At 52.0% G+C, this 14,900-nt stretch overlaps 4 protein-coding genes across 6 annotated transcripts; 2 read left to right on the top strand and 2 right to left on the bottom strand.

The window, feature by feature from the left end:
- Positions 1 to 225: 225 nt before the first annotated feature.
- ORMDL2 (ORMDL sphingolipid biosynthesis regulator 2) lies at positions 226 to 2,790 on the top strand. 2 transcript variants are annotated; one of them, XM_027854977.1, is made up of 4 exons: positions 226 to 371; positions 1,007 to 1,350; positions 1,470 to 1,621; positions 2,266 to 2,790. In XM_027854977.1, the coding sequence occupies exons 2-4, from the start codon at positions 1,177 to 1,179 to the stop codon at positions 2,399 to 2,401; spliced, it is 462 nt and encodes a 153-aa protein (XP_027710778.1). In that variant the 5' UTR covers positions 226 to 371; positions 1,007 to 1,176; the 3' UTR covers positions 2,402 to 2,790. The 2 variants fall into 2 exon arrangements, with proteins under 2 accessions (XP_027710778.1, XP_027710779.1); XM_027854978.1 differs by having other exon boundaries at positions 227 to 371; positions 1,176 to 1,350.
- A 110-nt stretch (positions 2,791 to 2,900) lies between these two features.
- DNAJC14 (DnaJ heat shock protein family (Hsp40) member C14) lies at positions 2,901 to 8,179 on the bottom strand. The gene is made up of 7 exons (XM_027854970.1): positions 8,090 to 8,179; positions 6,310 to 7,762; positions 5,517 to 5,623; positions 5,118 to 5,237; positions 4,603 to 4,763; positions 4,068 to 4,170; positions 2,901 to 3,906 (listed from the first exon to the last, which is right to left on the bottom strand). The coding sequence occupies exons 2-7, from the start codon at positions 7,702 to 7,704 to the stop codon at positions 3,681 to 3,683; spliced, it is 2,112 nt and encodes a 703-aa protein (XP_027710771.1). The 5' UTR covers positions 7,705 to 7,762; positions 8,090 to 8,179; the 3' UTR covers positions 2,901 to 3,680.
- On the bottom strand, positions 7,946 to 11,030 carry LOC114037967. Its single transcript, XM_027854994.1, has 4 exons — positions 11,013 to 11,030; positions 9,942 to 10,042; positions 9,347 to 9,743; positions 7,946 to 8,461 (listed from the first exon to the last, which is right to left on the bottom strand). Exons 1-4 carry the CDS (start codon positions 11,028 to 11,030, stop codon positions 7,946 to 7,948), a joined length of 1,032 nt encoding a protein of 343 aa, XP_027710795.1.
- On the top strand, positions 9,548 to 14,407 carry LOC114037947 (transmembrane protein 198-like). Of its 2 annotated transcripts, none has more exons than XM_027854975.1 (5): positions 9,548 to 9,710; positions 11,073 to 11,203; positions 11,842 to 12,423; positions 12,935 to 13,089; positions 13,198 to 14,407. In XM_027854975.1, exons 3-5 carry the CDS (start codon positions 11,865 to 11,867, stop codon positions 13,333 to 13,335), a joined length of 852 nt encoding a protein of 283 aa, XP_027710776.1. In that variant the 5' UTR covers positions 9,548 to 9,710; positions 11,073 to 11,203; positions 11,842 to 11,864; the 3' UTR covers positions 13,336 to 14,407. The 2 variants fall into 2 exon arrangements, with proteins under 2 accessions (XP_027710776.1, XP_027710775.1); XM_027854974.1 differs by having other exon boundaries at positions 9,549 to 9,710; positions 10,984 to 11,203.
- The last annotated feature ends 493 nt before the right edge of the window (positions 14,408 to 14,900 follow it).

Below are 14,900 nucleotides of genomic sequence, written 5' to 3'. Positions count from 1 at the left end.
CCCGCCTCCGCCTTCTGGAGCTCCCGCCGAGACTCGGAGGATCAACATCACCCAATAGTTGTCGCTTATACTCCCACTCTACACCATCAGCTTTATTCATTCGTCGGCCATCAGCATGGCTCCGCCCCCACGCGAGAGCTTGCCTGCGTAGGGCATTGGAGAAGGGTTGGTTCCCTCCCGCCAGAGTGACGGGGCTGCTGGCTAACCGAAACACTGAACACCAAAATGAGTGGCCAATGAGCCACGGCAGCGCCGGGTGTGGAAGACCAATGAGGACAGTTCGAGGGCAGGGCTGCTTCCAGGAGACAACAGGTGGACGAGGTGAAGCAGCTAAACTTGCGCCAGGGTGGAGTGGCCCTTGGAGCCGCCAGGTGAGGGGAGTTGGGAGTGAGGGGACAGGACCGAGAGGGGGTGGAGGAAGGCAGTGAGGGTGAACTCTGAGGGGCAGGGATGGGGCCCCGGGCCGCCGCCAAAGGGTTTCTGGGCCTCGGGGCTTGGCTGGGTTGGGGCGTGGGCTGCCGGCTCGCCTGGAAGGAAGAGGTCTGAACGCCCCTTCCGTAGAGCAGCCCCCGAGTGGGGAGTCGGCGCCCGGAACGCCATCTCTCCCCGTCTGCCCCCTCCCCCGTCGGCGGAGAGCCCAGAACGTGTTCCCGCAGCTTCCTACATTCTTAAGAAAGAATGGGGCCAATGGCAGCTCCCCACGTCGAGGTTGTCGTCCACGGCAGCCCCGGACCAGAGAATGGGAGGGGAGAGGCGTCGTTTCTGATACTCCTGCCCCCTCGGCACCTCCCCTTGTACGAGCCTCGTCCGACTCTGCTGCCCACCCTCTAAGGAGGACTAGGGGTGGACTGCCTGAACTAATTTGTAGAAAGGAAGAGGACCGTTTCCCCCCTTTCCCTTGCCGGCCCTTCTTAGGGCTGCTATCCTTAGCCCAAGGCCGTTCCCTTCAGGCTGAAGGAAAGTTGCTGATTCCCCTCATCCCCGCAAACCTGTTTTTGTCTTTCAGGCTTCAGTATCCTAGAGGCGCCTTCCCCTCCTCCTCCTCCTCCTCCTCCCCCCCCCCCCTCCCCCCAAGTTCAGGGTTCATTGCAGTCACCAAACCGGTAACTGAGGGAGGCAGACCAAAGGTAACAGAAACTAAGGCGAGTTGAGCTCCTGACTCACTGTTGTGGCAGGATGAATGTGGGGGTGGCCCACAGCGAGGTGAACCCCAACACAAGGGTGATGAACAGCCGAGGTATCTGGCTAGCCTACATCATCCTGGTAGGGCTTCTGCATGTGGTTCTACTCAGCATCCCCTTCTTCAGCATCCCAGTCGTCTGGACCTTGACCAACGTCATCCATAACCTGGTGAGCTTCCAGCCTAAACCCATTTTTTCTCACCAAGACTTTAGTTCTTTGGGGATTTGCCCACCTGCCTCAGATCCATAGTTGAAAAGGATGTGTTCTACCTTTTCACCCACTCCCAGGTTATGTATGTGTTCCTGCACACTGTGAAGGGGACACCCTTTGAGACTCCCGACCAAGGCAAGGCCCGGCACCTTACACACTGGGAGCAGATGGACTATGGGCTCCAGTTCACCTCCTCCAGAAAGTTCCTCAGTATTTCTCCCATTGTGCTGTGAGTTCCAAGAGAGTGAGGGAGAGGCTAGGTAGAGTAGGGGTTGTAAGGGCCCCCAAGGGGACTTGAGTTAAATGGAAGGCACCACAAGGGGTAGAATCTCTATAAATTCACTTAAAGACTACCCCATGATCTAACCATGCTAGGAGGGTAGAGGGTGTTAAATTCACCAGTTATGAAATCCGTAAGTATGAAAGCCACAAATAGGATTGCTGCCTCCCTGTGGTGGCAACGGGGATAGGAGCATCTGGGAAAACTCCAAAGAAACCCTAACCTAGATTCTGTGGTGCGAGACTTTCTCTTTAAGTGTACAACAAATGAGGGTATAACTGATTTAAAAGGAAGAGGGCAACAGAGACAAGGGGACATTTGCAGTGCTGTAGCCTGACCCTTCTTTCATTTTCCATTGATCAGTACATTTTGTTGAATCTATAAACTGTCTTTCCCCATTGGAGAGAGATGCTGTTCCATGTGTCAACAGTTAAGGGTTGTTAGGACTAGCTGAGGTAGAGCTGGTCATTTAAGGAAATAATAAAGTCACTGACTTGGGGGAGATGGTAGGAAGAACAAGAAGAGGTAAGGGCATAGGTGAGATAGCTGAGACCAGTCTCTCTTTTTCATCATGTTCTTCTTTCTCTCCCTAGCTACCTCCTGGCCAGCTTCTACACCAAATATGATGCTGCTCACTTTATCATCAATACAGCTTCACTACTCAGTGTGCTACTGCCTAAGTTACCCCAGTTCCATGGTGTCCGTCTCTTTGGCATCAATAAATACTAAGATCTGGCAATGATAATTTAGGTACAGGCTAGGGAAGGACAAAGGGCTGCCCTATCCTCCTTCCCTTTAGCTACTGAAGACCTGAGATCAACTGATCTTTTTTGCCAACTCCAGGGAGATGAATTTGGGGTTAGGATGACTCCCCTGTAGGACAGGTTCCTTAGAATCAAGAAAGAGGGATAGGGGCTGGGCCCACTCTCCTGTCTGGTGCTATAGTTTTTCTTTTCCAACTACTTACATCATTACTATATATTCCTTTGGAACAGAAGCTGTTTTTCAGATATAAATCTAAGGTAGTCAGCAGAACTTTGTGGGAAGCAAGGGAGGGAGAAAAGACTACATTCTTCCTAATCTTAAATTTAAAATAAACCTCTGATTGTATTATCATATCCCATGCCTCCCTGAAATTGTTTCTTGTCCCCACTCAACCAAGAGCTATTATCAGAGATTAGTAATCACATAGAGAATAGGGTCAGGGCAAGTGGGCACACAAAACAGGTAGGCGTAGCTTGCCAGTTATATTTATAGAAAGGTAAATCCCCTGGCTTTAAATAGGTATGTACATACAAATATGAACAAACTTAAAAAACCCTTTGATTAAATAGGGATAGCTGGGGTCAACCCCACCACCACCAAACTTGCTTTTTCTGCCTCCTACCCACCTAGGGCATGGGGACATAAGTCTACTTTAAAAAAAAAAAAAAATTGTCAAATCAGCCATCCTTGCAGAAACAACCCTGAGGTTAGGTAGGAACCACAGAATAGAAAGAGGCAGCATTACCATTCCCTGAATGGTCCTGGGCTTTTACCCACCCCTGAATGTAAGAGCCACTTGCCTCCTCTGCTTTGTCTCCTAACATGAATGATAGAGGAGAGGGCCCAGAAACAAAGGCCCTAGTTAACAACAGAATAAGTATCACCCTGGCCTTCAGAAGGAGGGAAGATATAAAAGCTCCCCCAAACCCTAGAGAGAGCTGCGTCCCCCCCACAAAATACTCATCAATCCCAATCCTAGCCATAGTCTAGGCACAGGGCCCTTCCTGCCAACCACCCCACTATTTCTTTGGTATTGTCATCAAACAAGGTTCAGTTCTTAGTTCCCAGAGTGGGGATTCAGTGGCTTCCCACAAGTCACTGAGTGAACAGTTAATGCTTGAAACTTTTTAAGTATTGAAAATTTTTAAAAAAACAAAACAAATTCCATCCTCTGCTGTACACAGCCCTTATGACTCCCTGACACCGAGCTGCAGAGAGTGGAGAAAAGGAAGAGACAGGGCTATCAGCGCTGGAAGGGCCTCCTCACTTTTTTCCGACGCTTCGGTTTGGCTTCTGAACCTTTGGCTGCTGTGGAACTGTCTGGTCTGGAGGGTGGGGTGCCCCCAGGGCCAGGTTGCGAAGCTGCAAAGAAATTTCCATTGGGCATCTGGCCTGGGGGAACCTGAAAGATCCGGCTGAAGAAATCCTGAAGGTCAGCAACTGAAGCAGGAGGGGCATCTGGAGTGGCTCTACAGGAAAAAAAATACTGTGATGAAGAGATGAACACTCCTAAAGATACATGGATGTTTTACTTATTAAGAAAAAGTATTGTCAGTGGCCAGGATACACTGCTAAACCACTCTGCATAGTCAATTCTCTAAAACAACAGGCAGGAAAAAACACCACCTACCTCTGCCGCCCACCAGGACCAGGAACCCTGGACCCAAATGAGATGTGATAGGGGACTCTGTGGGTATCCGGGGAAATCCCCACACGCTGGCACCCAGCCCATTCTGTAAACAAGAGGGGGAGTTAGATCAAACAACAGAACTCAAAACAACGCAAGTCAATATCCTAACTCCATTCTATGTAAGCATACGTCCAGGATCTTCCCAAGACTGGTTCAGTTGTTTTCACGTGTGTCCAACTCTTCTTGACCCCATTTGGAGTTTTCTTGGCAGAGATACTGGAGTGGTTTGCCATTTCCTTCTCTAGCTCATTTTATAGGGTTAAGGGACCTGCCCAGGGTCACACAGCTAGTGTCCAAGGCTGGATCTGAACTTGAAAAGATGAGTCTTCCTAAATCCAGGCCTGACACTCTAGCCACTGTACCCCCTAGCTGCCCTCCCAAGATTTCCATGTTATCTAGCACTGCAGACAACTAAACATTCTGGCCCTTTTGTTACCCACATTCTAACCTACTCTGAGGTAGGATTGGAGTATACCTGTGATGTCATATACTTTTCCATCCATCAGGGCAAAATAAGTGATCTTGAGGCCCAACATGCTTGACTCTGCCCAGAAGTCACCTTCCTCAGCAGGATGCATCTTGTTGCACTCAGCACAGTATCGAGCACACTGAGACTCTCGATCCATTTCAAACCTCCTGTCCCCCAACATGAAAACCCCACATTAGTCTTAAGTACAGCCAAGGCATTATCTTGACTTCAACAAACAACTTGTGCTGATGGGCTCCACTTATTAGACATGTCCAGGAGGACCCTGCCCTTTCTACTTAATAATTAAATTATTATTCTCCCTTTGCTTCAACTATGTGTTGAACCACATCCCAATCCCAAGGCCTTTTTATTCTTTGGTTCACAACCACCAACTCCAGACCCTTACAAAAAGCCAAAAAAAACTTTAAAGGGAAACGAAAAGAAGCCTCAACTGTCCTATCTGTAAGCTACAATGCCCTTCTGTCTCTGACATTCCCCTCCCTCCCCACCATGTTTTTCACCTGTGCTTCCCTTGACACCGGCTGCACATCATAGTATTCATGGCCTCCTTGAGTTCATCCTGCAGCTTGGACAGAAATTCATTCACTGACCTGCTCAGCTCACTCTCTGCCATCCGTTTCCTGGGGTAAAAGAGAGATGATGTTAGCCACAGAGCACTAAGGAAAAAATAAGTAAAGCCTTAGGTGAGTCATTTAACATCTTTTGACTTCAGTTTTCCTCATCTCTAAAATAGGGGGGTTACACTAGAAGGCCTCTGGGATCCCTTCCTGCCCTACATCTACCACAGCTCTCCGCCAGCAACAGAAGCTGAGCAACATTCTACTCCCCCCAGGCACAAGGGCCCTGTCTGTCTCCAACACATTCCACCCTCACATAGCATTTTTTTTTCTATTTCTCACATCTCATATTCCTTCCGTCTCTCGGGGTTACTGACAATATCCCAGGCAGCCCGCAACACCTTGAAGGCCTCCTCAGCCCTGGGGTGGTGGTTCTTGTCAGGATGAACCTATAAAGACAAAGAGTGCAATGTCAAATTCCTGTCTCAAAGCCAAAATGAACCCATACCAAAAGATGGGAAAAAAAAACCCCACATACTAAAACATTTCCCAAAAATGTTACAACTCTAGTTCATCCACCTAATCCTCTCTCATAACTGAAAATGTGTGGAGAGTTCTCATGGCTAGGTAAAATGCTTCCTAAATTGTCTTTGACTAGTTTTTCATTCTGTCCCATTGGAAAAAGAAAACCACTAACCCTCTTCCTCCATTTGATACCTCTTTAGAAAATTCCTATTTTCCTATTCCTCCATCTCCTCTTCTTTAAGCTCAATCCTTTTTGTACCTCTCTCCCCTTTTCTCACCATTTTCCCACCATTACAATTATTCTCCTTTCCAAATTATTTTCACATCCCACTGAAAATGCAAACTAGAGTAGACTCCCAAAAGTGTTGCAGTCTCCCACACTTGACCACTCAGGTTATTGGCAATGTGGCTGAATGATTCCTTAAATACTAGTAAAATAAGAAAAGAGATCAAACCACAGATTAGGGGATAATAAAGAGTTAAGCTACACACACACACACACACACACACACACACACCCACACACCCACCCACACCCACACCCACACCCACACACACCCCTCTTCCCAGAAGAAAACAGCTAATATGGGGCAGGGAACAAAGGAGTTACCATCACTGCCAGCTGCCTATATGCCTTCTTCAGTTCCATATCCGATGCCGTGGCTTCCACCCCTAGCACCTGAAAGGGGTTTAGTTCATCTTCTGGGATCCCAGCCATAGCCAAGAGGCGAGACACCTCCTCTCCAGGTTGGTAGTATCGCCCACTACATGCTGGCCCATCTCCTTGCCTGTTAGTCCTCTGCTTGACCCAGGGCACCTCCAGCCAACCCCTTTGCACCAGCCCCACCAACTGTTGCCATGTCCTGCTCTCTTTGAGATGAGTCCAACATCGGTGCACAGCAGGTGAATCCAGCCTGGAGAAGAGCCAGGTGGCCTGAGCCCGCCAGCCCAATCGGTTTCCCATGTATATCAAGACTCTCCAGGTCAGCTGAAGACAGCCCAACAGCAAGGCCAGAACCAAGAGTAACACAGCACACAGGAGTCGCAGCAGGTGGGAAAAAAGCCCTGCCCCAGAGCAAAGTCCCCGGCCCAGCCACAGAAACCCCATCTGAGCCCAGTTCCCCAACTGCCCAACCCAGCTTCCCACCCATACTCGAAACAGTTCCAGATCACTGCCTTTCAGCTGTCCACAAGAATAGATAAGGTGCCCACCAGTTTCCACATACTCCCCTACTAACACCAACAACTCAATCAGCCACCAGAACCCCTTCTGTCCAAGTCGATACAGTTCCTCTGACCCCCATACCACCAAATACCGACGACGGTCTGCCTGGCTCCGTTTCCGGCCAGGTCGGTGTCGACCAAAGGGCCGGGGGTCCTTTCGACCACCCTCCCTAGACTCCTCTTTGGTTGGCAGGCGATGCCGCTGCCTCCTGGGTGGAGGCTTCTTTCCACTGGGCATAGGAGAAGGGTCAGTAGGAGCCCTGGCGGGCCCTTCTTCATCATCTTCATCTTCTCCCAGGGCTGAGGAGGTACAGCAGGTGCAAAAGTTACTAAATGAGCTATCTCCTCCCTCAGAAAAAGGCCCCTCAAAAACACTGGGAGCTCCTTGACAATTACAGACTGATGGCACAATTGGGATGGAAGAGTGTCTGTCCTCCAGGTCCCCTGGCCCATTGTCCCGTGAAAGCTCCTTGTCCACTCCTGTTTCCTCATCTGAAGATGCTTCAGTCTGATCAAGATCTTCTCCCTCTCCAGGGGGTCCTGGGTCCCTTGGAGCACCTCGGTTTGGATCTGATTGGTGGGTGGGGGTCTGGGGTGGTGTATTTGTGGAACAAGGATGTCTTGTAAGGCAATAGGTACCATTGGGTGCAGCCTCCACCGAATCCCCAAATCCTGAGAATGAAAGATTGTCGGGGCCCACAGTGGGCCCTGAAGTCCAAACTGAAGAGCCACTGTGGGGTGCCCTGTACAACTTCCTTTCCCCGGGGTGCTGCTGGGCCATGACCCCGGGGCTTCCTGAAGGAATTTAGGTCACAGCCATCATTGATGACTTCAGGTGCCTGCAACAAAAGGGAGGCGTCAAATTAGGAAGCTTCTCCCTACTCCTGGGTCAGACCCACTTGTCAGGGAGGAGGAACCGCGACCACCTCCTCCGTCCCACATCATGGGGCCCTCCAGCGAACCAGACGAGCAGAGCCCAAAATACGCCGGGAAGGAGAGGAGCCCGCGGAGAGGAAGAGCCTCTAACGGGTGAGGGCGGGGGAACAGGGGAGCCGCGGGAAGAGAGGGGAGGGACGGGGCGGGGCCGGGGGGAGGGCGCCCCCGAAGCCCAGTTTGGCCCTGGCATGGGGGCGAAAAGGGCTAGGAAGGCGAAGAGAGACACAAACCAGGCAGCGGCAGCAACGCTCTCCTTCCTGCGAGGTCCGGAGCCCGGGGGAGCTACGAGAGCCGCTCCCCCGGCTCGGCCTCCCGCTCACGCTCCGCTTCCGCCTTCCGTCCCCACTGCTGCCGACCTCCACAGACTTCCACTTCCGGGGTCGGCGGGGAAGGGAGGAGCAACAGCGGTTGACCCGGGGCACGCGCGGGTCCGATCCAGCGGAAGGCGGTCCGCGATGGCAAGAAGCCCCACCCCTTAAAGGGCCCGCGTCCCCAGGGGCTGCAATCTGGCACTTAGAGCGCCGTAGGGCCCTGGAAAGGGGTGCGGAGGGGGCGGGTGCTACAGGCAACCCCCGTGGAACGCGGAGCAGCGATCTCCGAATCTGCAAAGAGACTGGGAGGCACGGCAAGAGCCCCGCCCCCCCCGTGCCTCAGTTTCCCCTCGGGACCAGATGAAGGGAATTCCCAGCCCCGCTCACTTTCTCCCCTTCCCCGCCCCGAGACGGCTGCCAAGGAGAACAGAGGCTTCTTTGTGTCCCAAGGAAATTGGGCGGAGAGGAGACCACCCCCTGGCCCACCCTCGGCCGCCCTCCAGTCACTAATTCTGCTCTTCCCTCCCCCGTAGCCCTCGAGCCTCCCCAGCGCCCAAATCAGGCGGGGCCAGTGTGACGCGGCTGGGGGGAAGCTGGCGAGCCGAGCTGGGCCACCCAGCGTGGCTCTGGCTCCCACTCCGGCTCTGGCTCCCACTGTCCTTCCCGCCCCTCTCCTGGCTCGGCTTTCTGGCCCCGCCACCGAGGAGGAGGCAGAGGTCGGAAGGCAGAGCGCCGGGGTAAGGCACGTTCCCAATCCGGAGGACAGCGCTCGAGCCTGGAGCCCAGGGACCCCAGCTTTGCATCTGGTTTGCATAACGTGCAAGTCTGGTCGGGAGGCTGAAATCCCTCTCAAGCCCCATAGAAAGGAAGACCTCCCGCCCTTCTCCCCCTTCCAAGATTTCTCTCCCTAGTCTGAATCTTTCTCCCAAGGACTTCCAGGTACCCCAGTCTCCGCCTCTCTCCCCGTCGGCGCCCCGAACCCCTTGACTACTGCCTGGGGTCCAAGGTGCAGACCCCTTTTCTCCGGGAGACAATACTCCGATTCTCTAGGAAGTGGAAGAAACCAAACGGGAGTTGGGGGGCGCTGGGACACCAGTGGAGATTTCAGGGGAGTCTGGAAGCAGAGGAGTAGCCCTCTAAGTATTTGGAGTCCCTTGCCCAAGAGGGTCGTGGTACCTTTCTCTCTGAACACCTCCTAGACAAGGTTTCGGGTCTTAGGACTCCAGCTAAAGGAGTGAGGTCCTTGTTTCTCGTCCCCCCCCCACCTTGGGGTTGGCTAGGCCCGCCCCCTGATGTCACCCCCCCCTTACACTCACTCCATCCCCCACCCCCAGCTCCCAGTTTCCTTCCTCCATCTCTCCCGCCCCCCCCCCCCAGCTGGTTGCATTGAGTTGCCTGGGCTTGGGTTGCGCTGTTCGCAAGAGTTTTGAGAGCTACCAAAGAAACGACTTCCCCCACCGCCCGCAACCCAGGGTGTCCAACTCCGGGCCGAGATGCCACTGGGAGTCTAGGAGAGTGCCCCCGGGCTCCAAGCAGGGTGGTGAGTAGTTTCTGCCCCCCTCTCCATCCTGTCCTAGGGTGGAAGACCCAGACATCAGAAGGGGGATGGGGTGGGGAGGCAGGCGCTGGAGGCTCCGATTTTTGCAGACAGCTGAATACTTTGATAACCAAATGCAAGGAAGGAATACACTTTTCCCAGACCCAGCGCCCCGCAAATGCAAATCCAACTTGAACTATGTCCGTATTCAAAGCACTCATTGGCTCTACCAACCTGTACGATGTACTGGCAAAGCGGAGAGAGGGAATGCCATACTGAGTTTGGTCGAAGGGGATTTGTGCTAAGACATGGGGTGCCAGGGGGCAGGGTGCCCACTCAGACAGGAACAAGGAAGTTGAGGGAATTTAGACCAACGGCGCTGTTCTCACCGACAACTCAGTCCCAGGGATCTGACCCTAGGCAAGGTTCCAAAAAGCTATGAGGTCTGTAATCTCTGCTTAGTCTGACTTTCTATGCCCCTGTTTCTCTGGGTGCCTGCCTGGGTCCCTCTCTTTTTTTCTCTTTTATCACTTTTTTTTCTTTTATCAATTTTTTTCTCTTTTTTCAGTGGCTATAAAGATGCCTAGACCCCACCCCCACCATGGATCATTTTTCTTTATTCCACCTCCACCCATTAACCTCCAACCTTTCTACACTGTGCAGGGTTGGAAGCTCTGAGTCCCAGCAGAGATTAGATCATTCTTCCAGAACCTGCTCTTGGAACCCCAAACCCTAATCAAAGCTTTTAATTCCTTCCCCACAACCAGCATTCCTGGCCTTTGTATTCCTACCTCCACCCCACCCCCCAAGAAAGACCTAGGTTCTGATTCTACCCCCATCATCCATCAGTCCCTCCCAGATTTTCCAGAACTTGCCTATTAGGATCCAGGCCACCCCTATCAATTTACAGACGAGTTTACTGAGTTCTGCAGAAGTTAAGTGATTTGATCAAAGTTACCACAGGATTTTGTTTCACTGTTGCAAAAGAATTCAAGTCCCAAACCTCACACTCCAAATCTAATGCTAATTTATACCACACTGCCTACTCATGATATTTTTTGCTCTATTAGAACATTCCCAGCAGAGGTGGGCACCCCCATTCCAAAGCACTGGGTTGGCAAGTGAGAATATCAAGACAACCCCTCTGATTTGCCAAGAAGGTCACCTGTATGACTTCTGATGTCCACCCAGGGGGTTCTCACAGGACTCCTGGGTCTCAGAGCAGGTCTTGCTCCTCCTCCTCAAACTTTGCCCAATCCCTCTCAAACTTTTGCAGATAAACAGAAGAGTTGGTCCAGTTCTCACTGTGGTCACGTTGGCCATGGATCACGCACCACTTCCCTTGACTGTGACTTCTGACCCCAGGCTCTTCAATCAACAACTGCCAGAGCCTCCAGAACCACAGTGCGTCTTGGAGCCAAGGGACAACCCTGAGCTGGTCCCCGCACTGGCCTGTGCCCTCTGCTGTTTCTTTGGAGTCATCTACTGCTGCTTCGGTGAGGAAGGCAGGGGCAAGGCCAAGGCCTGGGATCCTGGGTGGGCAGCTGCCACAGTCTCTTGGCCTCTCGGCATTACTATCTTTCTCTTTCAGAACCATACTAATATACTATACTAATATACTAATCATAACTCACAATATCTTCTCTTATCCATAGTAATGCCCCACACCTATTTTTCTGTTTCCCAGACAGCTTTCTTCTGCCTATCCCAGTATTTCTTGTCCTCCTGACTATTGTCTACTTTTTCTATCCACTGCATCTTGTTTTCCCTTATCAATGTTCCCCACTAAACTAAATTCCCTTACTATCTTCTAGGAGAGGGTGCCCTCTTCCCAGACCATTCTACTCCCTCCCCACTTCTTCCCCTTTAATACCCACTCTCCTCAACAAGGTTCCCATCCCATTATTTGCCCCTTCTACCCAATACTCCTCTCTCCAGTGCCTGAGCCTTTCCTCTAAACCTTTTCTTCTGCTTATTTCTCCCCATGCCTCCAAATTTTCCATGTCTCCTTGCAGCATCCGTCCCTGGAATGCCTCCTATTCCTTCCTGCTGTAATCCCTCTCAGCCTCTTAGTGCCCAACACCTTGGGGTATTCCCCTGATACCTGGTACCCACCTCTCCACCCCCATCACAGGCTACCGATGCTTCAAGGCGGTGATGTTCCTGTCTGGGCTGCTTTCAGGAGCCCTGGTCATCTTCTTGCTATGCCACAAGGAACGGGTTTTGGAGACACAACTGAGCCTGGAGGTGAGCGCAGGCATCGCGCTGGGCATTGGCCTCCTCTGTGGACTGGTCACAATGCTGGTGCGAAGCGTGGGGCTCTTCCTGACTGGCCTTCTGCTTGGTCTGACCCTGGGGGCAGGTGCCCTACTAGGCACTGAACCCATCTACCAGCCACCCTCAGCCTGGGTACCAACAGGGGGCCTGGTGGGACTGGCACTTCTAGGTGCCCTACTTACCCTACGCTGGCCTCGACCTTTCACTATGTTAGGCACAGCCTTTCTGGGTGCAGCCGTACTGGTGGGCTGTGCAGACTACTTCCTGGAGGGGCTGGCACTGGGCGGGCGTCTGGGTCAGCGACTTCAGGCATTGCCTGCCCTACCTCCACTCTGCTGGTACAGCTGGGCCCTGCTGGGTGCCTGGCCTGCCCTGGGGGCACTTGGGGCCCTTGCTCAGTGGAGACTCACAGCCAAGGGACACAGAGGCCATGATGATGGTAAGTTAAAATCTTGATACTAACACCCCATATTTCTCCCCATTCTCATCCCCTACATCATTCCTAATCTTAAATGCCTGGGTTGGGGGGTGGGGGAGAGGAGGAAAGAAATCCATATACTTGGGAAAGGTGCATGGGACTATCCGACCTAGTGGAGGCAGCTGGAAAGAATCATCAGGGAACAAAATGGAGGGCATTACTGATGCTTGGCAGTGAGAGTAGGAGTGTTGAATTTGTAAGGATAGAGGTCCTAAGCCTTAGGGCTTCAAGAGAGAGCTATATGGAGGTGTGTCACTATTAGGGGATTATCCTATGTGAAAAGATTTTGTAAAGAAAGATTACAGAGAAGAGAGAACATAATCTCCAGGTTGGGGAGTTTTATCCTGGGGTTAACTGAAGCATGTAGGTTAAATGGGTATCGAAGTGGAGCGGGAATCTCCCTGCAGTGCTGGGGCTTGGGTTTGGAGTGGACTTTGAGAAGGTCCCAACTTAGTCCCCACTTCCTCCAAAGGGGTTTTGAGCCATCGACTGAAGGGCCTCCAGCTTCTCAGGATCCGCCAGCAGGAGGCCAAGTGGCAGCAGAATTCTGAGGCAACGGCCAGCGAAGGCAGCTACCATCGCCAGGTCCCACACAGAGCCCGGAGCCCAGCTGACAGCCTGGCACCGGTAAGTGAGCAGGGAGGGTGGGAGGAGAAATAGGGAGAGCCAGGGCCTCTGACCTTGGCCCTTCTCTCCCCTCCCCTCCTCTTCTTCCTGGTCTTATCTACCCTACAGAGTTATCTCCAGAGCCTCCGGGATCGACAGCTGGGGCCAAGCACTATGGGTACTCCCCATCATGCCATCCTGGACCTAGACTCTGACTGTGGTTCCACCGCGCCCCTCACCACACCCCCTCGATCCAACCAAACCTGAGCCTCTGCACACACTCACACACACACGTGCGCGCGCACACACACACACACACACATACACACACACATACATGCCTTAGAGAGAAGGGTCAGAGCACCAGGTGGGCAATGCTTGGGCAGAAGAGGTAGAATTTTCCACTGATAACTATACACAAAAATGCACATTCCCTCTTCTCCTCCCCAGCTGTTAGACTGGCCATGGAGGGACAGGGCATGAAATGTGGTCTAGCCCAGCCCTGAAGGAGAATGTGCCAGGGTGGAGCTGGGGACAGCTGAAGGGAGATTGAAGGAGGAAGGGGGTGGAAGAACTGAATTTTCACCTCTGCTCAAACTACAGAGATAGCCTCATATTCCTGGATTCTCTGTCACCCCTAACACTCAGCACTGCTGCCCAATCTACCATGACCCCAAGCCTGGAAGGACACTTCTCCCTTCTACAACATGACCTCCTTTTGTACCACCCAAATCCTGTGCCACAAAGTGGGAAAATGGGGTTTTTGAAGATGCTACAAAAAAGCAGGGAATTTCTAAAGACAGATGTAACTCCTTTCTGGAAAGAAGGGGAAGGATCTCTTTTGGGTCCCCCTGACTCCTCAAGTCTCAGGTTAATGAAGGGGAGTGCATTAGGACACTCAGTATTCTTTTCTCCCACACACCTCCAGTGCCTGAGCCCCATTCCTACCTCATTTGGGGGCTCTGTCCTCCCTGGTGCTTTCCACTTTCCCTCCTCTCAGGCTCGTGGTGTATGCTGGGGCAGAGTCTACTCAGACCCTGCCCCTTACTGGCTTCTTGTGGTGAAAAGAAGAGGGCAGCTCTGGGGAGAGCTGCAGGGGGTATAAGAGTGGCAAAATGGGAGATGGACAGATGCCAGCACCTTCTCTGCCTCTCAGCCCCATAGGACACTAACATTCTAACTGTGCCTCCACTCCAGCCACTAACCCTGGCCTAATGTCCCCAGCCCTATGCCAGTGTCCATAAACTCCCCGCATTGGAGGAAAGGGATAAAATGGATGCCACGGCAGAGGGAGGGGAGATATCGATGAGTTGTAAATAAAATGGCATTGAAGATTAAACCAGGTGCTCCAGACTTTCCCTATTTCCTCTTTTTCCCTTTGACGAAATCATCTCCAATCCAATTCAATGAAGGCTTACTAAATGTCAGTCATGAGCAAGGCACTGCCCTAAAGAAAAAACAATTGCTACCGAGAGACCTGAGATTTTCTTTGTGTAGGGAATTCCTCCCACTAATGCAGATAAGTAGCACACCTATTGAGAGTCAGAGTTACCTGGGGCCAAGTGAAATGCCCGGGTTCACACTGTTAGTATGTGTCTGAGGTAAGACCAGGCAGGATTCTGAGCCAAGGCTAGTCCTCCACTACACCAAAATGCCTCTGAAGCCTTGTAGGAAAGTTAGGATCCTGTGTTCTGATCCTCAGTTCTGCAGACTCATGAATTCCATTTTAGCAGACCTATCATTTTCGCTGAGATAAGTTTTCAGATTTTTGCTTAATGAATGTTTCCACTTTTCATTTTTTAAATAATTCCCCTCCCCACCTAACATCTATA

Source organism: Vombatus ursinus, unplaced genomic scaffold, assembly GCF_900497805.2.
Source record: "Vombatus ursinus unplaced genomic scaffold, bare-nosed wombat genome assembly UNPS02010769.1, whole genome shotgun sequence".
Classification (NCBI taxonomy): Eukaryota; Metazoa; Chordata; class Mammalia; order Diprotodontia; family Vombatidae; genus Vombatus; species Vombatus ursinus.
This window is presented reverse-complemented; position numbering and strand designations above follow the sequence as displayed.